Raw genomic sequence first — 25,001 nt, 5'->3', positions numbered from 1 at the left:
TTGACATTCATCCGCTGGGTTCGAGAAATGCCCAGAAGATTGGACCCAGGGCGGCCTATACTGGCTCTGAATACTCAAAGTTAGGGTGGTACTTACTAATGTGTCATTTGCCCAGATCCAGCACTCTACTTCCCTCCCATCTTTTAAAGTTTCCCTCTGGTTACAGGGTCACTCTCTGTTCAAACCCATTCAGAGTTCTAATTTATAATCACTGCCCTAAGGGGCAGGTAATCCTAAGAGAAATCCACAGGGAAATGTTTGAGCCGGTGACTTTTTACTGCAGAACAAACAGGAGAATGGTATAGAATGCAATGTTTTGCCTGCGATTTGGGACAAAGCCTGGCTTTGGTGAAATGTGATCTTTTTTTTTTTTTTTTTTGGCCAGTCCTGGGCCTTGGACTCAGGGCTTGAGCACTGTCCCTGGCTTCTTTTTGCTCAAGGCTAGCACTCTGCCACTTGAGCCACAGCGCCACTTCTGGCCATTTTCTGTATATGTGGTGCTGGGGAATCGAACCTAGGGCCTCATGTATATGAGGCAGGCACTCTTGCCACTAGGCCATATCCCCAGCCCCAGTGAAATGTGATCTTCATGATGGCTTTTTTTTTTTTCTCCCAAGTACACTCACTTCAAGCTTGAGTTTGTGTCCTCCACCTTGGTAGCGTTTGAGAGCTGAGACTCAGGAGGTTCGGAATCCTTCGAATGGCTTCCAGTTGGATGTGCTGTGGGGCTGTCCCCTCCTCCCCCTTTTCAAGATCGTTTTAGACCTGCAGAGGCAAGACAGACAGACTTGCTCTTTCTTCTTTATGGTTTCTGTAAGAGGCCAAGCCATGCGGGCACTCCTGCTTAAAAGATTAGCTGACTCTTCAGTTTCCTCATCTGTCAGGAGAATTTAGTAAGTTAACATGGGTATTGATAGCATTTAGCATAGTGCCTGGCTAACAGTGAGTTAGAGGATCATATTATTGCTTCTTTCTATCGGAATAAGGCTTCTTCTGCGGCCGGCTTTTCCCACCACTTCTCTTTCCACCCGTGTGTGGCGGACCCTGCCAAATCCAGCTTCTCCCCAGCAGCCATCTGAGAAGTTCCCCACCTCACCCTTTACCGGTGGCGAGTTCAGATCCAGGCCAAGGTGGAAACCCTCGGCCGAGTCTGTGGTGTCTATTTGCTAGTGTGGACTCTTCCAAAGGGGCAAAAGGTTCCTGCGGTGAAAAGCAAACTTCTTCCGGAGCCTCCACGCTGCACAAGTGGCCTCCTTTCCCGGTGACAGGGCCTCTGGTGTCTGTCGCTTAGGGAGGAAAAGCCTCCCCACTGTGTCCCAAGAAATCTCAGCGGGCCTAAGTGGAGCGGGCCCCGCCCCCTGCGGTGGGGACGGGCAGCCCGGACCGGACGGAAGGGGAGAGGGAGAGGGAGAGGGAGAGGGAGGGGGGAGGCTAGCTAATTATCTGGAGCCCTCCCACTCTCCTTCAACGCCCCAGAAAGAACGTCCACCTGGACGCCCGCGGGCCTCCCGTCGCAGGCTGGTCGGTGCACTGGGCGGAGCGGGCCGGGGCCGGGGCGGGGGCTGGAGCTCGCCCCGCCCCTCCCCGCCCCGCCCCGTAAGCTGTAAACTGACCGTGTGCGGCGGGGCTGGGGCCCGGCGGGGAGAGGGGGAGGAGAGCGCAGCGGAGGAAAGTGGAGCCGGGCGGCAGGGGGGAGGGGGGGCGGAGAGGAAGGGGCGGAGGCCGAGGGCGCAGGGTCCCCGTGCGCGTCCCGGAACCCCCGGGGCAGCCTTCCGTGCGCAGCCAGCCCCCCGCCCCCCCTTACCTGCCCATTGCTGCCGGTTGGCCGGCTGGGACCATCCGGAGCGGCAACCTTCTCCCCCACTCCCCGCCGCTCCACCCCCACAACACCGGGCATCCCGGGATGGTGGCGGCGGCGGGGCGCAGGCCAGCGCGGGCGCCGTGAGCGCGAGCCGCGCGCCGGGCAGGGGGCTGCAGCTCCCCCGGTCCTCGGTCCCCGCCGCGCGCCCCACCATGCCGCGGGGTCCCGCACCCGCCTACTACGCCTGCCTCCTGGGGCTCTGCGCGCTCGTGCCGCGCCTCGCAGGTAAGCCGAGCTTCGCGCCCCAGCCCCGAGAAAGTTTGCTGCGCACGCGGGCGCGGCGCCCGAGGGCGGAGGGCGCCGCCGGGCGCTCCAGGTGGGCCAGCCCCGCCGTGCGAGCGCCGCCCGGAGCCGGCCGCCCTCCGCGCGGCCGCGTCCCTTCCTGTGTAAACAGCCCGGCCCGTCTGCTGACCCAGCCCGGGCGGCGGGGCGGCGGGGCGGGCCGCCCGTCCTCGTCCCTGCGCTGCGGCCGGGGCTCGCGCTCCCTTCTCGGTCACAAAGCGGTCCTTGTGGCCCCGCGGAGGCGCGGCGGGGAGGCACAGGGTGATGCCAGGGGTGCCCCGCTCCGGGGAGAGGCGGGGGGGGGGGTGGGTAGTGCAGCGTGAGGCGCGGGACCCCATGTGTGGCGCCCCGCCACCCCCGGACTGGACCCAGAAGAGCGGGTGCACGGGGCCCTACGGCGACCCCAAGACTTGCCCCGCGCCTGGGCCCACCGCTTTCCTTTGGGGATGGACCCAGCCCCTCCGGTCCCTCCCCGAGCTCCCCGAAACCCCTAGGGGCGGCCGCGTCCGGAGCCACGGCCCCACTTGGGGCTTCCGGATCGGATTGCTCTGCCTGCCTCCGTCCCCAGATGCCCAGGCACCGAGAGCCGCACGGCGCTCACCGTGGACGGTCGGGCCCCTTCCCTCCCCGCTCAGGGCAGGGGCTGCCCGGTGCTGGCGGCGGCGAGGAGCCCCCCCCCCCCCGGTACCCGCAGGGAGGTTCGGAAGCCCCGCACGCCGCCACCTCCGAGCGCCCCCAAGGCTGGAATCGCAGAGCGGTCTCCTTTCCGTAGGGAGTAGTGCAAGTTGGGAAGGAATCGAGGAGCCCTCGGTGCCCGGTTCACTTCCAAGCTCTCGGTGCTTGTTCCCTCGTGAGCCCAGGGGTTGCCTGGCTGCCGGCGGGGCCCTTCCCCCGGATTCCCCCCCTGGGCGTCGCATTTGCACTGGCACGGAGGCGATGGAGGTTTCCATCCGAGCCTGGGAGCAGGGGTCCTGGCAAACAGAACAGTGTTCGAACCCTAATTTACACTTGATACTGTAGCGAGTTTTCTTTTATGGGGAGATGATCACTCCGGGGCTCGATGTACCTCAGTGGGTCCTGAATGCCCCGCTGGCACCTAGTGTCTCAGTGATGTGTTAGTGTAGGGTGAGCAAAGACAGACAGACACACACACACATACACACACACACACACTATCCATCAGTCTCCCTTCCTGCTTGAGGACTCTCCTTCAGTTTGAAGTGATGGATGCACTTTCTTTTTTGATGCACTTTTTTTTTTTTTTGGCGTTCCTGGGGCTTGAACTCAGGACCTCCTGAGCTCTGTCCCAGAGCCTCTTTGTACTCATGGCTAGCTAGCCCTCAAGTACTTAAGCCACAGCACCACTTCTGGCATCTTCTGAATAGGTTTATTAGAGATAAGCGTCTCATGGACTTTCCTGCCCCGGCTAGCTTCGAACCAAGGTCCTAGATAGTGGCCTCCTGAGTAGCTAGGATCACCAGCATGAGCCACTGGCACCCGGCTCACTTTTTATTATTATTTGGTGGAACATTTTTGTTTTTATTAAATTCTTTCCTAGTGGTGGTGGTTTTAAGATATTTTGGCCAAATTAAAAAAAAATCCAGGAACCCTATATTAATTTCTCCTTCCCCTTTTTTAAAATCAACTTTGTGTTTCTTTTGTTTTCTGTGAAATTCCAAAGTTTGAGAACTGTAGTTCCCTTCCATTTTTGACATTTCTGTGATTTTTTTTTTAAAAAACAAGCTCAACTGTTTCCAGTTGCAAAAAAGAAAAGAATGTTTAAAAGGCATTTTCTGTTGTGTATTTCAGATTTCCTTTTTTCAGAGTTTCCTGTGTGCCCTCACAAGGATAGTCATCTGGCAGATAAGCCCCAGGGCCCAGTAACTGCCCCCCCCCCCCGGGTTGGGGGGAGGTAAATTTGATGTTTCCCTTAGTGCTCTTTGTCCTATGTGGCTCACTGTAGGTAGCGAAAAGCAGTGAGCTGAGGTGACTTTCCTTTCTTTCCAGTGTCTTCAGGATTCTCTTCTCTCCATTACCCAGCTCTTGTCTGCAGGCTTGCCTTGTGCCATTTCCTGTTAGAATTCTGCCCCCACTGGGATCTGCAGAACCCAGCCTTCAGACTTGACCACCTCCCTCTTGGTGCCCTGGAGCTTTGCACTCAAAGGGGCTACCGCATCTGCATGATCTGTTTTATTGACCCAGTGATGCTGAGCCAATTTGACAATTTTGGGGGTTTTACCTTTTTACCTTCTTTTTCCCCCTCGTGCTGCAGGTTCTTTTTCCTGAGTTCCTTTCTGCCTCTTTTTTTTTTCTTCTTTTTTCTTTTTTTTTTTTTTGCCAGTACTTGGGCTTGAATTCAGGGCCTGAGCACTGTCCCTGGCTTCTTTTTGTTCAAGGCTAGCACTCTGACACTTGAGCCACAGTGACACTTCTGGTTTTTTTCTGTTTATATGGTGCTGAGGAATCAAACTCAGGGCTTTGTGCATGCCAGGCAAGCACTGTACCGCTAAGCCACCTTTCCAGTCCCTTTCTGCATTGATTTAAAAGAAAAACCTTAGTTACCTAGAGAGAGAAAGGTTCTGTGCAGTGTCACACCCGCATGGCTGATCCCAAACAGGTGGAGGAAACCAGCAGTCAGGGACCTTAAGTCTAGGGGGTCTTGCTAACTTTTTGCTCCTTTCTGCCTTGAGCCACCATCCTCCCAGTCTGCCTTCCGAGTAGCCAGGACTACAAGTCTGAACTACCATGCAGGCTCAGAGGCTCATTTTAATCAGGCTGCTCCTCATTCCATCACCAGGGTTCAACCTCCTCTTTCTAATCTTTGGCCAAGAGTGACAGACTGGACCCTTACATACACTCTTCCTACAAAGCTGGAAAGGGTCTTCCTGGGGCCTGTCTTTCCATGCCCCCTTCCTTTGACAGACAGAGGGAGGAGTGTACTCTTCCTCCTTCTGCATAACTGGGGCTGTGTTTGCTATCTTAGTTCATTTTTTTTCAAAGCAATCAAATGTTCTTTTAGTAAATGTGCTACAAATTAGAATGCTCTGGATACTGAGAGTCCTTTGTTTTAAGTGGAGGACTCCTGTTGGCAGCCCCCTTCCCCGCCCCTCTTCTCTAGCCCCACCCACCATGGGGGGGGCATGATGGTTTTTTGTGGGTCTATCAGAACTAGGCTGGGTTTGCAGGGCCCTTCAGGTAACCAGGCCCCGGGGTTGGCAGTGCTGGAACACTGAGATGCCAGGGGTGGGCCTGGCTTATGCACTGCTGTTTACCCTATGGATTTACATCTTAATTCCATCATCCTTGAGTCAGGGGGGTGGGCTTTTTACAAAGGAGACTGAGGCAGAAGAGGGCAGGGCCTAATTAGCTTTAATTAATATTCCTCTCCTGTTTGTTCTCCATGCTTATTTAGCTACTGAGGCAACAGAGAATTAAAATATCTAAGTAGCTTGGCAAAAGGCCCTCTGTGCCTGCCTGCCCTGGTAACAACCTTTTCTTCAGCCTGCTCATGGAAGTAGTCTGAGAAGTTTGAACAATATCAGCAATGTGGAATAATTGTATGGTCCTTCAGTAATGGCCATGTGGGGCTGGGGTGGTGGGCTGGGGTCTCTTTTCACAGGTATCTTTGGTTGGCTGCACCCAGGACTTTGAGCATGGTTTGTTTAAGGAAACGTAAAGGACTGCCTTATTTATGAGGCTTCTAGGTTGCTGAGATTTCTTTCTTCTTTCTCTCTCTCTCTTTTTTTTTTTTCCTTTGTGACAGTACTGGGACATGAACTCAGGCAGGGCCTTTCACTCTTGCTTGGCTTTTTTACTTAAGGCTGGCATTCTACCAGTTGAATGACACCTCCATCTCTGGCCTTTTGGTGGTTAACTGGAGATGAGTCTCAGATTTATCTGCCTGGGCTGACTTTGAACTAGGATCCTCAGATCTCAGCCTCCTGAGTAGAATTATAAGTATGAGCCACCTGCATCCAGAGAAGTTTCTGGATTCTATCCCGTGCAGTGTTTTTGATTCTAGGGCCACAGGGGAAGGTCTGCTCAGGTGCAGATTGGCTCATGACTGGGGCCTAAATGCTTGAGTGAGTTCTGGTGTGGCCCCCTTTCCTCCCCAGATTCGCTCCCTACCCCCTGTTCCTAGGTGCTTCTTCCTTCTTGTAGACCTGGCGTCTACTTTTGCATATAGTGAGACTATAACAAGAGGGCCTTTATTGTTTACATCCAGTCTCTCCTGTGATGAACGTCTTACTTCTGTGCAGCATATTTGTAATAGTTAGTGAGCTGTTCTGATAGACTGTCATTAACCAAAGTCCACACTTGACTCAGATCTGCAGAGCTTTTTACCTTTTCCTGTTCTAGGGTCCCATGCGGGACATGCTGTTCCTAAAAGTTGTCATATCCCCTTGGGTTCCTCTTGGCGGTGCCAGTTTTCTTGTTTTTGATGACTTTGACAGTTTTGTGGTGTGCCAGTCACTTTGTACATCTTGCCTCAATTGGGGTTTCTGCTGATGTGTTTTTTTCTTGATGAGATGGAGTTGTTGGTTTTTAGAGGAAGAACAATTGCTTCTTTTAAAAAGAATTTTTGATGCTGGGTGCTGGGGGCTTACTTCTGTAATCCTAGTGACTCAGGAGGCTGAGAATTGAGGATTGTAGTTCAAAGCCAGCCCTAGCAGGAAAGTCTGTGAAACTCTTATCTCCATTTAACCACACAAAGCCAGTAGTGGAGCTGTAGCTCAAAGTGGTAAAGTGCTAGCATGAGCACAAAAGCTCAGAGACCACTCCCAGACCCTGAGTTCAAGCCCCAGGACCAGCCAAAAGAAAGAAAAGAGATGAATTTTTGAGCAGGTAATATATTCACCCAATTTTCTTGCATGTAAGCAGGATACCCTTTTGCCTGCCTTCACCCTTTCTTGTTGCTTTATTAGTCTAAGATAATAATGCTCAATGGCCTATTTCATTCACAACTGATTTCTGTTAAGTTCCTGTGTATCAGTGTTTCTGTACATATATTAGGAATACCTGAAATCTATTTAAAAAATAGCACTAAACATACTGTTCTGCTTCTTGCTATTCCTTCCTTCTTTCTGCTTCTTACTTCTTTTCTCTTCCTCTCTATCACTCTCTCTTATCATTTTCCCTTCTCTCCTTTCTTCCCCTTTCCCTTTCTTTTCTCTCTCTTCTCTTCCCTTCTTTCCTTTCTTTTTTTTGTCTGTCCTGGGCCTTCAACTCATGGCCTAGGTGCCATCTCTGATCATTTTTTTGACCAAGGCTAGCACTTACCACTTGAGCCACAGCTCCACGTAACAGCTTTTGGTGATTAATTGGAGAAAAGAGTGTCACAAACTTTCTGGCCCAGGCTGGCTTCTAACTGCAATCTTCAGATCTCAAACTCTTAAATAGCTAGGATTATAGGCATGAGCCACTGGTGCTCAGCTTGCTTTTTGTTTTTGTTTTAGCAACAGATGGTGTAAGCTTCCTATCAGCATATAAAGAACAAGCCAGGCATGGTGGCACTGCATGTAATCATAGCACTTGGAAGGCCGAGGCATGAGGAGCTTGAGTTGAGGCCATCCAGAGCTATATAGAGAGACCCTGTCTCAAGAAACAAACAACAACAACAAAAAAAAAACAGCTTCTCTCTCTCTCTCTCTCTCTCTCTCTTTTAACAACTGTAGTGTTCCATTGCACAAATTGCTGTGAAGCTGGAATTGTTAAGTGTTGAGCAGGCATCTCATATTCAGAAAGGTGGGAACTGAGGTAGAACCTTCCTGGGGCAACTTGCACTTCATGGTGAGTGCTGTAGACATGGGTTTGTTTGGGTGCTAGATTTCAAACTGGACATGTTTTGTCTATTTCGGCAGGTATGTGGGGCCTAGTTCAGTCGTAGGGAGAAACACTCTAGGGTCTGTCACCTTCCAGCGAGTTTGCTATCCCTTCCGAACCTAGATCTGTTGTACCACTGAATGTTTTGGATCGGGCCATTCCAGCTGCTGGACGTCTGCTTTAGGGGTGATTGTAGGACCTGAACACCCCCTGTGAGAGGCAAGCAGAAGTAGAGAGGCTGAATAGAGAGGTTAGCCAGGAGGCTTCTGGAGCAAACCAGCCTGGAGGGTCTGTCTTGGGGACAGGAAGGAAGGTGCTGGATTAGGAGACACAGTTTATCCATGGAGAAGGAGTGGTTGGCCAATCATGGTGGCTGCCTGGTTATGATTGATGAGGAAGCCCAGTGAGTCAGCGAGTTTGGGAAACAGCATATTTTTAGATTATAGTTTGCACTAAACTCTGGATTTCAGAGACATGAAACCTCGGCTGTAGCCGTTGAAGTTGTACTAGGCCAGGTCACTGCAAACAGCAACCAAGATAAGATGTAGCCACTGGCTGGGCCAGTAGTGCCTGTCTCCATGACCTGGACACAACATCCAACATTTGTGACCTGGGCTGCTTGGCTTTTTATTCATTGCTTCCTTCCTTTTCAAAATGCTTACTGAAATATTAATAAGTGGAGAGAGAAGAAATGCCTGGGGTATAACTGGCACTGTGACTCACACATCCACACACAGCCTGTGGTTTAGGGTCCTGGGGCTCCTGCCTGCTACCTGGTATGTTGTCCTGTGAGCTCAGGAGCAGGAGTTGGGGTGACCTCTGTGGATCTCTTAGACTCCCCTAGTCTGAGACTAGGACCTGCTTAGTGCCAGTTCTGTTGAATTTGTCCCAACTACAGCTTAATTTTAGGGCAATCATTTTAAGTGTAGTAAAACTTCTTTATTGTTGGCCAGTCGCTGGTGGCTCAGGCCTGTAATCCTAGCCACTCAGGAGGATAAGATCTGAGGATTGCAGGAAAGTCTATCAGACTCTTATCTCTAGTTAACCACCAAAAGGCTGAAAGTAGAGCTCTGACTCACGTGATAGAACACAGATTGTAAGCGGAAAAAGCCCAGGGACAGCACTCAGGCCCTGAATTCAAGCCCTAGTACTGACACAACAACAATATCAAAACTTTATTATTGCCTGTGAGTATGGAATAGTAATAAAAATGATTAGTAATGCAGCATCAGTTAATATTTTTATGTTTGTTCTATATGTTTTACCATGGAGCCCTTTGCAGTATTGCAACCGAGGACCTGTAGGCTGGTAGACCAGAAGGCCCAGCCACCAGCCCTTACCTCCTGAGCCCAGAATCCCAGGCCGGAGTTTCCAGAGCTCAGCCATGAGGCTCTGGGGTTTAGGAAGTGTCAATGAATTTATGTGGCTTTGAGCAAAGTCCTAAATGAGGCCTCTGACCAAATTCCTTTCTGACCTCATGCTGGGGCTCCAGCTCATCTAAGCCCCATGTTTGGGATGGTGAGGGATCCCCCCTCCCCCAGTGGGCGCCTCACATGGTCACTGGCACTGATATTCTTTGGGCCTGTTTCTTGTTGACTCCTTTCAAATCTCTCAGCTTTCCTCATTTTTTTTTTTCTGCCCTCTAAAATGGGGCAATTTAAGTCATGTTAAACACTCCTGGCTCTAAGACTCTAGCATTTTATTATATTACCGAAGTGGTTTTGTGTGTTTGTGTGTATGCGTGAGTATGTGTCTACTGTATATATAATGTATGTATAATATATAATATGACATATGTAACATGAGATCTATATAACATCCACATATGTATAAAATGCCACAAGGACTTGAATTTGTACTTGGTGTTTATTTGTGACAAGATCTCTGAGGCAGATCTGAAACTAGCTCTCTTCCTTTTTTTGCCTCCGCTCCCACAAAAAAAAGTGCTGGAATTATAGACAGGCGCCACCATGCACAGTCACAAACATTTTTGGTGTTAGGTGCCGATTTGGAAATCTAGTGAATGGGCCTGTTTTCAGATGAGAAAGGAGGTTGTCAGGGAGGGAGGCAGTGGCAGGCCCAGCTTGCCAAAGGCTTGGGATCTAGGACCTTGGCCTGCCTGGCTTGTTGGAGGAAGCTCCTCCTCTTGAGGGGTCAGGCACTGGGGCTCCCAGTGCAAACTGACAGGGACTAGGAGGCCTGGGATGTCCTCACTGGAGCCCAGTTCCCTGAACCAGCCTCAAGACAACCACTGTGAGGGTGAGAGGGCCTAGGGCTGGAGTTGGGCTCCAGAAGAGAAGCCATTGGTCTCCCCCCTGAGGCTTCCGGACCTTCCCCGTTTCCAGCTTTGGTACTTCCCCTTCTCTCTTCCCCTCTGTCTGAGCTGGTGTTTCTCCTTCTGATGTCCCAGGGTGACCTTGTGGTTTCCTAGCCCACCCCATCCATCCACTGGTCCTTTGCCCATCACCATTTCTATGGGATTTTACTGCTTGTAAACAAGAGGGAGGCTGGGATTTACACCTGGCAAATTAGGGAACTGGAAGAGTTTCAAGATGTCTTTCCCCATCTATTTTGATACTTCTCTTTTACTTTAATTATTATTATTTATTTATTTTTTTGCCAGTCCTGGGCCTTAAACTCTGGCCCTGAGTACTGTCCTTGGCTTCTTTTTTGCTCAAGGCTAGTACTCTGCCACTTGAGCCACAACACTATTTCTGGCCATTTTCTACATATGTTGTGGTGCTGGGGAATTGAACCCAGGGCTTCATGTATACAAGGCAGGCACTCTTGCCACTAGGCCATATTCCCAGCCCTCTCTTTTACTTTTTAAATCTTGATTTATTTTCCCAGGGTTATGGAGGTATAATTGACAAATACTAAAAATAAGTGTAAGCTAGGTGCCCGTGGCTCATGCCTATAATCCTAGCTACTCAGGAGGCCGAGATTGTGGTTTGAATCTAGCCCAGGCAGGAAAGTCTGTAGACTCTTACCTCTAATTAATTACAGAAAAAGCTGGAAGTGGTGCTGGGGCTCAAGTGATAGTGCACTACCCTTGAGCAAAAAGGAGCTCAAGCATAGCACCTAAGCCCAGAGTTTGAGCCCTAAGACAGCAAACAACAACAACAACAACAACAACAACAACAACAACAAAACTATGGACTTATTGAATTCAATGCTATGTTTTGATGTATGTATGTGTGGTGGAAGTGTTATCACAAGCTGATTAACAGTTTTCTGTGTTCAGTACATTATTATTGCCTGTAGTCACCACACTGCACAACAGACCGCTACACTTACTCATCCTGTCTAAAATTTTGCACTAATGTCTCCCATTCCCTATCCCCAACAGCCTTGGGCAGCCACTCTGCTTTTATAAGTTTGGCTCTTGTTCCACACCATCACCAATGACAGGATTTCCTTCATGTTTAATAATAATATTCCATTCATGTCTATAGCCCATTTCTTTTGCTATTGATCATCCATCATAGTTTCTTGGCTATTGAGACTAGTGCTGCAGTGGATGTCTCAGCAACATACTGGGTTCATTCCCTTTGCTTGTACATCTAGAGTGGGATAGCTGGATTGAATAGAAAGCTCTGTTTTATGAGGCACCTCCACGCTTTTTTCCATACTGGCTACACTAATTTACGCTCTCACCAGCAATGCGTAAATATACAAAAGCATCCTCTTCCCCACATTCTCACAATTCTTAGTGTGTATGTGTGTGTGTGTATATACATACATACATACATACATATGTATACATAGATAGTTCTGGGAAATCAAACTTGGGGACTTTCTCATGCTAGGCAAGCACTATACCACTAAGTTATGCCCCTACCTCTCCCTACTTTTATTTATTTTGAGACAAGGCTTTGCCAACTTTGCACTAGCTCTGAACTCATAATTTTTCTTCCTCCATCTCTAGAATAGTTGCAGGTAAAGGTAGGTGCCATCAAGAATGGCTTTGTAATTTATTTTATTTTTGAGACACTCTCTTATGCAGCTCAGGCTGGCCTTGAATTTCCCTACTTTAATCTCAGTGTTAAGTGTTGGTATTACAGGAGTAATCACAACACTCAGATTCTTTTGTATCTTTTTTTTTTCTTGAAAAATCTCTTTGTCTTTCCTTTTTCCTTCCCCCTTCCCTTTCCTTCCTTTCCCCTCCCTCCCTTTTTCCTCTCCTTCCTTCCTTCCTTCCTTCCTTCCTTCCTTCCTTCCTTCCTTCCTTCCTTCTCTTCCTCCCTCCCTCCCTCCCTCCCTCCCTCCCTCCCTCCCTTCCTCCTTCTTTCCCTCCCCCCTCCCCCCCCTTTTTGCAGTGCCAAGGACTGAACTGAGGGCATTGCACTTGCTAGGCAAGTGCTCTTCCACTGAGCCAAATTCCCAACCCCCTGAAAAATAGCTGTGTAGAGGGTCTTTGCCCATTAAAAAAAAATTTTACTTTTATTAAGTAGTTGTACAAGGAGTTGCAGTTCCAGAAGACAAGTTCTGAGCATATGCATCTTGATCAGTGTTACCCTTTCCATTGTTCTCTGCCATCTTTCCCCATTACATCCCCACCCTCAAGTTACACAGCTCAGTGTTTACATAATGTACATTGAATATGCAGACTGTATTTGCCTGTCCTTCCTCCCTCCATTCCTATGCTGCCTACTTATCGAACTCCCTCCTCCACACAGAGCATTTTTCAACTTCCTAGTATTCATTTTGTTAAACCATTCATTGGTTGTCAAGAGGAGTAGTCACACTATTGAGCTCCTCCCCTAAGTACACATATGCATAAAATCTGTATACTTTGTCATGTATGTTTATATTTTAGATCTATCTTCCATATATGAGGAAAAATGTATGCCATTTGTCTCTCTGAGCTTGACTTCATTTAACATAATTTTTTCCCTAGATCTATCCATTTCCTTGCAAACAACATATTCTTTTTGATGGATGAGTAAAATTCCATTGGGTATAAGTGCCACATTTGCTTGATCCACTCATCATCCATTGTAGGGCATCTAGGCTGTTTCCATCACTTGACTATTGTCCAGAGTGCAGCAGTGAACTTGGATGTGCAAGTGTCTGTACTGTGTCCTGACTTGCAGTGATCTCAGTAGATGGGCAGAAGTGGTATGGCTGGATCATAGGTTCTGTGTTTAGTTTTCTGAGCAATCTCCCAACCACCATCCAGAGTGGTTGTACTGGTTTACATTCACATCAGCGGTGCGACAGGGTTCCTTTTTCCTCACATTCTCACCAGCATTTGTTGTTATTTGAGTTTTTGATGCTGACCAATCTTACTGGGGTGAGATGGAATCTCAGCATTGTTTTAATTTGCATTTCCTTCATGGCTAAGGATGTTGAGCAGTTCCTCATGTTTTGTCATTCTTACTTCTGATAAGTCTCTGTTAGTTTCTTTGCTTATTTATTAATTGAGTTGCTGATTTTATTTTATGTTTTAGTATTTTTGAGCGCCTTATATATTTTGGATTTTAAGCCTTTGTCAGATGTATAGCTGGTAAAAGTCTCCTATAGGCTGCCTTTTTAGCTGTGCAGAAACTTTTTAGTTTGATGTAATCCCATTTATTGGTTCTCTCTCCAACTTGCTGAGCCTCTGAAACTACTCAGAAAGTTCCTGGCTATGCCAATAAGTTCTAATGTTTTTCCTCTTTCCTGTAGTACTTTTAAGGTTTCATGTCTGATGTTGAGGTCACTCTTACATGGGGTTGTTTTCTTACTAATGTGTTGAATTCCCTATGTATTTTGGATATTAACCCCTTATCATATGAATGTCTTCAAATATCCTCTCCCATTCTGTTGGTTTTCTTTTCAGTCTTCATGATTTCCTTCTTTCTGCAGAAGCTTTTTTGTCGTTGTTGTTTGTGCCAGTCCTGGAGCTTGAACTCTGGGCCTGATCACTGTCCCTGAGCTCCTTTTGCTCAAGGCTAGTGCGCTACTTGAACCACAGCAACACTTCTAGCTTTTTCTGTGATTAGAGATAAAAGTCTCATGGACTTTCCTGCCAGGCTGGCTTTGAACCTCGATCCTCTGATCTTAGCCTCCTTAGTAGCTAGGATTACTGGTGCAGCTTATGCAGAAGCTTTTTAGTTTGGTGCAGTCTCTGTTATCTATTTGTTTACTGTTGTTACCCTGTGTTTGGGGGTTAATATCTAAAAAAATGATTAGGTGGACCAACAGCAATAATTTTTTCCTGTGTTTTCTTCTGGTAATTGTACAGTTTCAGGTTTTAATGTTCAAATCTTTTCTCCATTTTGAGTTGATGTTGGCCTGTGGGTGAGAATAGGGATTGCTTTTAATTGACAGCATGTAGGTGTCCCTCCTTGTCCCAACACCATGTATTGGAGAGTCTGGACTTTTCCTGTTGTTTGTCCTTGGCACTGTTGATGATCAGTTGTCTATAAGTGTGTGGATTTATTCCTAAGCTTTCTGTTGTTGCCCTCACCTTCCTCCCTCCCTCCCTCCTTCCCTCCTTCCTTCCCTCCTTCCTTCCTTCCTTCCCTTCCCCTTCCTTCCTTTCTCCTAGTACCATGATGCTTTGATGGCTATAGCTTTGAAGTGTCATTGATACCAGATAGTTCAGTATCTTTAACTTTTTGTTCAAGATTACTTTGAGGTCTTCTGTGGTTCTATATGAATGTGTGTGTGTGTGTTTGTGTGAGTGTGAAAAACCGTACTGGAATTTCAATTGGGATTATTCTTGGTCTGTATCCTGATTTGGGCAGAGTGGACATTTTAACAGTATGGATTCTTCCAAATCCTGAGTACAAGATAGCTTTCCATTTGGGGATCTTATTCAGTTTCTTCTCCAAAAATTATAAAAGGAGGTAGGTGCTGGTGGCTCATGTCTGTAATCCTAGCTACTCAGGAGGCTGAGATCTGAGGATCAAGGTTCAAAGCCAGTCCAGGCAGGAAAGTCCTTGAGACTCTTATCTCTAGTTAGCCACCAGAAAACCTGAAGTGGAGCTAGGGCTCTGTGGTAGAGTGCTATCCTTGAGCAAAAGAGCTCAGGGACAGCGCCCAACCTCTGAGTGCAAGTCCCATCACCACCACCACCACCACCAACAACAACAAAACAATTATAAAAGGAGAAAAGAAGATCTGAATCCTCTTCCTGGGGCTGCTGGCTTTAGTGTTCTCTTTTCTCCATCTTTCTAATGTGCCTTCTCTCCTCCTGCTTTAGAGGCTAGTGGGCTTTTAGAGCTGGGAGTCAACCAGAGTTACTGCCATTCAGAGAAATGCCAGGCCAGCAAGCTCGGCTCTGGCCCTGAATATTTCAGAGAGGAAGGAAAAGGGAGTTGGAGTTTCACTGGGTGCCCCTGTGCTGTGGTTGGTGGGCGAGTAGGAAGGAGAAAGTGGAGGAGAGAGTGCTAGCAATGGACTTAATCTCCTCTCCCACAGCTACCATCCCCTCCCCACCCCACAGTGGTAGAAGGAGGAAGTCTTGCCCGGGTTTCAGATAACTAACCTTTCTGATGAAAAGGCAAATTTCCTTTTTAATCTGTTTCTGATTTTTTTAAGCCATTGGGAATGTTTTGTTATTTTTTTTAAAAAAATGTATTTATTTGCTTATTTTTGAGCTAGCTGGGAGCCGTATATTCCAGGCTGGCCTAAAATTGGCCATCCTCCTGGGATTACAGGTGTGAGCTTCCAGGCCTAGCCTCTACATTACCTTTCAGGCAATGACAGGATTTTTTCCTATTTTACCTGTTAGTAGATTTGCTTTATCCCAGCATTGTATTTCTTCTTCAGTCCTATATATATTTGAGTAGAGCTTGTGCTGTTTAATCAGAGTATCTGAAATATGGTAAATTAGATTTTTCTTTTGTTATGCTGTCTCTTCTTTTTCTCTTTGATTTTTGTTTGTACTTTTTTTTGTGTCAATACTAGGGCTTGAACTTGGGGCCTTAGGTTTATCACTCTAGGCTGGTGTTCTACCACTTAAGCCATGCCTCCACTTCCGGCTTTTTTTTGGGGGGTGGTGGTGGTGGTGAATTAGAGATAAGAGTCTCACAGACTTCAGTTGCCTGGTGTGGCTTTTTAATTGTGGCTCTCAGATGTCAGCCTACTAAGTAGCTAGGATTATAGCCACCAGCTGTTTGTACTTTTTTTTTCTTTTTGCCACTTTTGGATAGACTAAAGATACAGAAGCCCTCTTCTCCCACAGTGGGGAGCATCTGTTGAATGATGAGGAAAGAGACGGGACCGAGTGGGTCCAGCAGAAGAAATGGGTGTTGCGTTAGCACAAGTGCATGAGCTTGGAGACTCAGTGTTTGGTCTCCACATGGGAGCTGTGACCTGAGGTCAGCTGTGGGGTACCCTATTGAAACCAGAAGAAGTACCCTGACTACCCCCTCCTCCCATTCAAAGGCCTCAGCGATGACATTGAATCGCCAAGAAGTAACCGACTAATCCCTGCATCTTTATCTTGCTTTGAAGGACTTAACATATGTACCAGTGGAAGTGCCACCTCGTGTGAAGAATGTCTGCTAATCCATCCAAAATGTTCCTGGTGCTCCAAAGAGGTATGTGGGGGGAAGGGAAAGGAGGGGTGCTATGGGATTGGAGTGGAGAAGGGCCCATACCACAGCACATAAATTCACTGTGTGTAAAAAGTGTGCCAAGCTGGCACCAGTGACTGATTGATGCCTGTAATCCTAGCCACTCAGGAGGCCAAGAGCTGAAGATTGTGGTTCAAAGCCAGCCTGGGCAGGACAGTCTGTGAAACTCTTATCTCGAATTAGCCATCAAAACCCAGAAAGAGGGCTGGGAATATGGCCTAGTGGCAAGAGTGCTTGCCTCATTCATGTACATGAAGCCCTGGGTTCGATTCCCCAGTACCACATATATAGAAAACAGCCAGAAGTGGCGCTGTGGCTCAAGAGGTAGAATGCTAGCCTTGAACAAAAAGAAGCCAGGGACAGTGCTCAGGCCCTGAGTCCAAGGCCCAGGACTGGCAAAAAAAAAAAAAAAAAAAAAAAGCCAGAAAGAGGAGCTGTGGCTCAAGTTGTAGAGCCAGAGACTTTAGCAAAAAAACCCAAACAACAACAACAAAACTCAGGGACAGCATCCAGGCCCTGAGTTTAAGGCTTCAGAACTGGTACAACAACAAAATGAATGGGGGGGCGGGAGGGAGGGAGAGAGAGAAAGAGAGAGAGAGAGAGAGAGACAGAGACAGAGACAGCGCGAGCACGCGTGATAATGTGCAGAATCCACAGCGCCTTCCTGATTCCATCTAGGATGAAGACAAATATGCAAGTTTATGATAAGTTGGGTCTCTTCTGGGTCGTGAGGCATGCACTTTATTCCTGCGTTACATCCCAACTCCCAAGCTGGATCACTGAACAGTGCTGGATGTTAGTCGTGTTTTGGGATGAGTAGAGCTTTCGTCCCTTTTTGTGTGGGAACTGACTAGGGCTCTCTTATCTTTGGATAAGATCAAAAGACCTGAACTTGTGAAGTACGTTTGAGACATAGAAAATCAAAGCATGTCTTGGGTGGGTGGCGTTGATGTAAAATCATGACTGTTTTTAAAGAAAATGAGAAAAATCGTTCATTCTGAGCCAAGTAGGAGTGACGTAAGTAGGGGTCATGGATCCACGTTGCTGTGAATGACATGTTCCACTGTGGAACATTAACTTTTAGGAGCCATAGAACAAAGGTCATAAATCAGTCTGGTTGCATTGGTGGGAGGATCAGGAAGGCCAGCCAGGCTATAGCAATGTGGGAAAGGTTGCATATGTTTTAGATGTTACAGCGTTTACAGCTCTAGGGTTGGTAGAGGCTAGGTCTACTGACATGAGTGATGCTACACTGAGAAGTTTATTTATTGGTTATGAGAATGTTAAGTCAGATACTAAAGATAAGGTAAATATTTACTAAGGAGCTCAAGATAGCCCAAGGTAATTTGTTCTCCATCTTCCTGATGTTTTGATACATCTGCAGCATCTTTATAACACAGATGACGTTCTGCAGAGACTCTTAGTGTGGCTTATTCAAGAATTAATCATAGAAATTGGCCTTTGGGATGGAATGGTTTCTTTAACAATAATGGCTGTAATGGTTATGGTGATACCCTCTTTATAATCCTAGCACTTGAAAAACAGAGACAGGAGAATCTTGAGTGCAAGCCCCGTCAGGGATATATAGTGAGGCTCTGTCCAAAAAACAAAATAGACAACCCCCCCCACCCCCCACCAAACAAACAAATGGCTGCCATTTCATTAAGCCCTGTAGGAAAGAGTACAAATGTGAGGCGCTGCTAAGGCATACTACCATCAGAAAGCAACGCAAGTACCAGGGCTTGATAGCCTGACCAGGAAATGACCAGTTTGTAAGTTGCTGGTCTTAAATTCTTTTTTAAAATTAATGTATATTGATTGTACAGCAGAGTTTCATTGTGATTTTTATACATGTCTATAATATACTTGGATCTAATCCACTTCCTCTCTTATCCTTGATTTCCTTTTCAAAACAACTTTTAGCAGGTTTTGTTACTCTGTTTTCATATGAGTGTATAAAGTATTTCAATCATGTTTGTTGTCCCCCTTACCTTTCCTTTCACCTTCCCGCCTCCCACCGTTCCACCCTGGAGCAGTCCCATTTTGTACTGCTTTCACTTATTTTCTAAGGTCTACATTGTGTATATGAGAATGTGTGATAGTTATCTTTTGAATCTGACTTACTTTGCTTTGATGATCTCCAGTTCCATCCATTTTCCTCCAAATGACATAATTTCATAGTATGGGGCAGGGTAGGAGAGGAGAGGAAAGGAGAGGAGAGGAAAGGAGAGAAGTGGGCAGGTATATGCCACCTCACTCAGACCTTGTACTTCCCTTGAGTTAAAACATGTGAGTCAGACCAGGCCTTGAACAGAGATCTCCTGATCTCTGCCTGCCAAGTAGCTACAATGATAAGATTGTGGCATTGTGGTTGGGTCTTTGTATCTTTTCCCAGCTTATTTAGCTGTTTATTTGTGTTGTCATTGACTTCATTGAGGCATTATACATGTCTTCTTTAATTTCATTGGACATTCTTGTCATTCTTTTGGATTTGACATTTGAGATTTTCTCTACTATTATTCATATCCTTATAGTGGGGGCTGGGAATGTGGCTTAGCAGCAGAGTGCTTGTCTAGCATGCATGAAGCCCTGGGTTCGATTCCTCAGCACCACATACACAGAAAAAGCTGGAAGTGGTAGCCTTGAGCAAAAAGAAGCCAGGGACACTACTCAAACCCTGAGTCCAAGCCCCAGCACTGGCGCCCCCCCGCCCCAAAAAAAGTCCCTGTAGTGCGATTGTTGGCTTTTGAGGTGTCATGTTGCCTGGTTTTTTACATTATTATTTTGTGTTCTTGTATTGAAATTCACTACATCTGAATCCAGCTTGCTGGCCTTGTAATCACCTGCATTCTCTCCGTTGGATTACTCCTTATGCTCTGGCAGGTGTGGATAGGACAGGACTGATGTGCATTTCTTGCCGCTGCCCTGGGAGGCTGGCATTTGGAGGTTTCTTAGTGTTCCTGGCTCTGTAACTTGTTCCAACTTGAAGATCCACCTCAGGATCGATATTGAAGTGGCCTTCATGCACAAAAAGCCAGCAGAACAGCTTCCAAGCACCTTGCTTAAGCTTCTTGTCTTCAAGGAAATTTCTGGGCTACTTTGGACTTCTGTTGCTACAACCATGAAACACAAACCCTCCCAGCATAAGTGCACCTTTGGGGTGGCTCATGCCTGTAATCCTACTCAGGAAGATCTGAGCATCATACATCAAAGTCAACCTGGGCAGAAAAGACCTTATCTCCACTTAGCTAGTAAAAAGCCAGAAGTGGAGTTGTGGCTCAAGTGGTAGGGAGAGTGCCAACCTGGAGAGAAAGTGTTCAAGGATAGCACCTAAGCCCTGAGTTCAATCCCCAGTACTGGTGCGTGCCCCCCCCCCCCCACATACACAAAGAAGGAGGAAGAGGAGGAGGAGAAGGAGAAAAAGAGAAGACAAAGGAGAAAGAGAAACAAAAAGGAGTGTGGTGGCGAAGAACAGGAGGACGAGGATGATGCAGCCACAGCAGCAAAGACTTGCTGTTTTGAGCTTGCTCAGGCTTCGTGGGTCCTGTGAGGAGGATAAATAGCTGGCCTGGGAGGTGAGGGTTCTGTTCTCCATTGTGGCAGCCTTAGAGGTTCAGGGATTGCTTTCAGCGACCATGTCTAAGAGTAGAGCTCATGCATTGCTCATGCATTGTTTTGAGCCCTGCTAGCAGCCCTGTCTGGTAGGTGGTAATGCTCCTGTCTTAGAGAGGTAGAGTGATGTGTTCAAAGTCACCCACCTGACAAAGCTGGAGCTTTAATATGCCGGTCTGGGTTTCTGAGGGGAGGCCCTTTAGTTAAGTTGCTTCTTACCATATGGGCTCTCTTGAAGGAGTCAAGATATTCTGGACAAGTAACTTTGGAAGAGGAATCTCCTCTTTCAAAGTATAATGTATAAACCCTGAATTGCAGTGCCTTTGATATGAATCTTTATTTATTTTGTCAGTTGGGGAGCTTGAATTCAGGGCCTGGGTAGTGTCCCTGAGCTCTTTTGCACAAGGCTAGCACTCTACTACTTTGAGCCACAGCTCCATTTCTGGTTTTTGAGTGGTTAATTGGAGATAAGAGTCTCATTGGGATTTTGCTGCCGGAACTGGCTTTGAACTGCCATCCTCAGATCTCAGCCTCCTGAATAGCTAGGATTACAGGTGTGAGCCACTGGCACCCAGCTGTTATGAATCTTTTTTGTTTTGTTTTCAGTGCTGAGGTCTTTGTGTATACTAGACAAGCACACTACCATTGTGCTAGGCCCTCTCAGCCCATGAGCTTTCTTGAAAACTTTATTTTGGTTTCCTGTGGACTGAAGGACAGACCCAAGTTCCAAGGCCTCTACCTTTCTTCCCATCATCCCTTGCTGTCCCTCAATGCTTGCTTTCACCAGAGAGACTTGATGAAAGAAAGCTTTGGGTAACTCTCCCTAAAATGCTGCCTGTGGACCCGTCAGGATTTCCCATTTGTTCCTCTTTTGCAGGGCCTTCCGGCTTTCTCTCCTCTTTACTAGCACCTTCTAGTTGTAAAAAATCAGGTCAAGTGGGCATGATGATGCATGCCTGTAATCCTTTAACACTAGGGAGGCTGAGGAGAGCAGATCTTAGTTTGATACCAACCACAGGCTATAGGCCACCTTGTCTATATGTTGGCACCCTGTCTCAAAATTTAAACAGAAAATAAAACAAAGGCCACCACTCTGTTTTAGAAGGCTGTTCCTCAGGTGACATCCGCCACTTGTTGCTGTCACCCTGTCACCCAAGGCTCTGGGGGACTGGTCTCACTTGGCCTAATGGGCATGATGGAAGCCCTAGAGTTGATACTGCCATGAAATTAAAACTGATCTGGTGTGAGCCACAGGCAGCCAGGCTCCCTGCTGAAAATGAGGGTTGGAGGCGCAGTATGCATAGACAGTTCCAGGTTCAAGTCAGCAGGAGGGTACAGGAACAATCTGGCCCCAGCTTTCTCCTTCGACCTTCCCACCTGCCATTTTCCACACTGCACAGGAAATGGACCAAGGGGATGGCTGCCGAGTCTAGGTGGCTTCCATTTACATCTTCTTTACAGCTCAGATGGCAGCTACAGGGCTCCTGCTGCTGGGGTAAGGGGGAACTTTTGGAGAAGAGTAAAAAAGGATCTAAAAGAAGTCACTACAACTTGACCAAGCATGGTGGTTGAGGCCTATGCTACCCTAGTTGGAAGAGCCTGACTGAGAGGATGAGAAAGAGATCATGCCAAGATATGGACCCCCACCTGCAATTCAGAGTGACAAAATCCCTTTCTCTATGGCAGAACCCAAATGTCTTTCTCTTCCAAGTCACGCCCCACCCCCACCCCCCACAGCCAGAGACACTATCCCTTCGGGACAAGAGGTCAGGCACTTGAAGACTTGGAAAGAGCAAGGTGTTTTAACAACTGGAAGAAAAGTGAATGTGTCTCGTGATGTACTCTTGACCTCTCACACCTTTTGGGGGGGCAGAGGGGGGAGGGGCTAGTCCTGGGGCTTGAACTCAGAGCTTAGATGCTGTTCCTGAACTTTTCATTTTTCTTCAAGGCTGGCCCTCTGCCACTTGAGCCACAGCTCTACTTTTGGCTTTTTGGTGGTTAATTGGGTATAAATAGTCTCACAGGCTTTTCTGCCTGGGCTGGCTTCAAACTGTGATCCTCATGTCTCAGCCTCCTGAGAAGCTCGGATTATAGGCATGAGCTCCACACTAGCAACTCACACCTTGTTGAAGCTAGCTATAGTTAAGCTGCGGCTCTATCCCTTGAGAGGTGAAGAAGTTTCCAGCAGAGGCAGCTTCACCGCAGCCAGAACCCAGATGAGAGGGTAACTCCCTGTCCTTCTCTGTTGCTCCAACGCTGGCTTTGTCAGTGCTCTCCTTGGACTCTCTGGCCCAAGGGGTTGGATAATCAGATGGCCACAAGGGCGCATGTGCTATTGCAAGTATGTCCTGTATTACCTGTAGCAATACTTCCTCTTAGGTAGAGGCTAGTATAGAAAAGAGGAGACAGCAAACTACTTGGTTACCAAAAGCATGGGAGCATCACATATACCTCTTGTAGATTCTGGCAGTGGATAGACACCCTGGATTCTGCTCTAGATAAGGTCACCCTGCTCCTGTTCTTTATCTCACTGACCTTGGAGGTGAAAAACATTCAGGACAGCAAGGAATATAACTCCAGAGATTGATGTATACATATCAGTGAAGAAGCAGACCCAAGGTTACCATCTGGCCTCCAGTCCTGCCTCAGCATGTACAGCTGGAAGCTGTGCCTATGGGCTTTTCCTAACCATGCCCCTCCCCCAACTCCTAATTAGATCTGCACTTTTTTTTTTCTTGTGGTACCAATATGGACAGACATCATTTGTGTGTGTGTCCTGGTTTGGGAGCTTGAACTCAGGGCTTCGTTCTCTCACTTGGCTTTTTCACTCAAGGTTGGTGCTCTATCACTGGAGCTACAGCTATACTTCTGGCTTTTGGTGGTTCATCAGAGGTAAGAGTCTCACAGACTTTCCTGTCCAGATTGGCTTCGAATGTGATTCTCAGATCTCAGCCTCCTAAGTAGCTAGGATTCCAGGCGTGAGCCCCACCAACAGTCAGTCTCGTCTTACAGTCCCGACTTGACTTAGCAAAATTAATGCATTCTTACTTCTTTTTCTCCAAAGAAGAAAAGAAAGAAAAAAGAATCAGTTCAAACTCCATCTGCTCCATATAACCTTGTTTCCCTTTACACATACCTATCTATCCTTTCGTCTTTCTGTCCATCCATCCATCATCTATCTACCCACTATGGGAATAACAGCCCCCTCCACTTGAATGTCAGTTGAAGGGGTTCGCTGTATGGCTGTTAATTGTGTGAGGCCTGTTTCTCTCTGTCTCCCTATACTCTGCAGTCCTCTAGCATTGATAACCTCTTGACCTTTGGAGCTGCACTGTCTTCACCTTAGTGTACCCAATGTAAAGCCAAGAAGCTGGCAGGAATTCACATTTGATAGAAGAGTTCAGTCAAACAGACACAGAGTTAGAAAGCCAAAGTCTAAATTCCAGCTTTGCTAGGATTTAACTCTTGCTATGGAAATGGTTATTTGGGGGGAGGGGGGGATACACTGGGAGCAGCAGTGCAGGAGAGGCTCTGGGCGTGAGCCTCTCCTCTCCCAGAGCCTCAGGATAGCTCCTCCACGCACGAAGCTACTATTTATCGTCATCCAGGGGAACTTTCTGGTGGGACGCGGGCAGTGGAGTTTGGAAGCCAGGGTCTGTCTGTTGCTTATCTTTCTGCCTTTCTTACACCTTACTTTCTATGCCTGACCTTTGGATGTGGTTGGCGAATGAGGTCATCCCAACCAGCTCATTGCTAACCCAGCCCATGCTCCATTCCTCTGTGTTCCACCAGCTGCCTCTCTGCTGCTTTTAGCGGGAGATCTTCCTGTGACCCCTGCACGAGGAAGCAGCTTTCCATCTCTGGGGCAAACTTTCCGTATGATTGTGTTTCAGGTAGCTGGGACGAGAGAGTTCAGGAATATGTGATCCAGCTGGCACCTTACTTAGCAAGACAGAGTTGGTATGGGGAGTACCTCCTTCGCTGTGTCCTGGCATGTTGCCTGAGGAGCAAGGTTTCTTCCAAAAGCAGATGATGGGTGTGTACATTCCGAGTTGGTGCTGAGTGGACCTCCAGGGAGGAGGGCCACAGGTTCCTAGCCAGTGCAGTTTATTTTGTGGGTTTGTTTTTTTTTCTGTCTACTTCCATTTTTATTCTTTTTAAAAATGATATTTTTATCATCTTTTAAGTAGTTGTACAAGGGGGTCACATATCAACTGTTCGTTCTGAGACAAGGTCTCTTGTGTCAGCCTCTTGAGTGCTGGGATGATTGGCGTCTACTACCCTGCTCAACTCAACTAGTGTGTGGCGACACCTGCCTCCTATCTGCATGAGTCCCAGAGCACATTCCCTGAGAGTTTCCTTAGATCTCCTGGTGACCTCCCTATTTTACTGGCTGTAGGCGTAGGGGGCTCTTTACCTTGGCCCTGAACACCCCTTCTAGCCTAGTCCCACCTCTCCTGTTCCTATAATCTCCTCCAGGGATTGCATTGTTCCCCTCCTCCCACACACTCCTTCCTGCTGCTTTTACTGCTTCTTTCTGCCCTGTTCACCCTGTCTCCTTTGCCCTTGCTTCTGATTTGTGGTTTGCCAGCGCCCTTCATGCCCTCTGCCTTCAAGAGCAGACTCTCTAGATTCCCTGTTTTGATACCAGCTGTGTGGGCTGTTGTCCACGCAGCCTCTGCCCCCCCTGCCTGGTACATTCTCCCTGCCTTGTCTGGCCCTCCCCACGTGCCTCTCAGCCACTTCCGTCTGCTTGCCCCCTAAAGCTCAGAGCACCTAATAGATGCAGCAGTTTGTTGCCTAGCTTTTCTATCGCTTTGTGTGTGTGTGTGTGTGTGTGTGTGTGTGTGTGT

The 25,001-nt window shown here is 47.6% G+C and overlaps 1 protein-coding gene across 1 annotated transcript in view; it reads left to right on the top strand.

Annotated features, from left to right (window-relative positions):
• The first annotated feature begins 1,645 nt into the window (after positions 1-1,645).
• The window catches only part of Itgb5 (integrin subunit beta 5), a 112,220-nt gene continuing 88,864 nt past the window's right edge, over positions 1,646-25,001 (top strand). The window contains exons 1-2 of the mRNA XM_048346798.1: positions 1,646-2,086; positions 16,415-16,500. Coding sequence (XP_048202755.1) covers positions 2,014-2,086; positions 16,415-16,500 — 159 coding nt within the window. The 5' untranslated portion in view covers positions 1,646-2,013. The remainder of the gene's footprint in view (positions 2,087-16,414; positions 16,501-25,001) is intronic.

Source organism: Perognathus longimembris, chromosome 5 (assembly GCF_023159225.1).
Source record: "Perognathus longimembris pacificus isolate PPM17 chromosome 5, ASM2315922v1, whole genome shotgun sequence".
NCBI lineage: Eukaryota > Metazoa > Chordata > Mammalia > Rodentia > Heteromyidae > Perognathus > Perognathus longimembris.
Note: the sequence above shows the minus strand (reverse complement) of the source record. Positions and strands in the feature narration are given on the sequence as shown.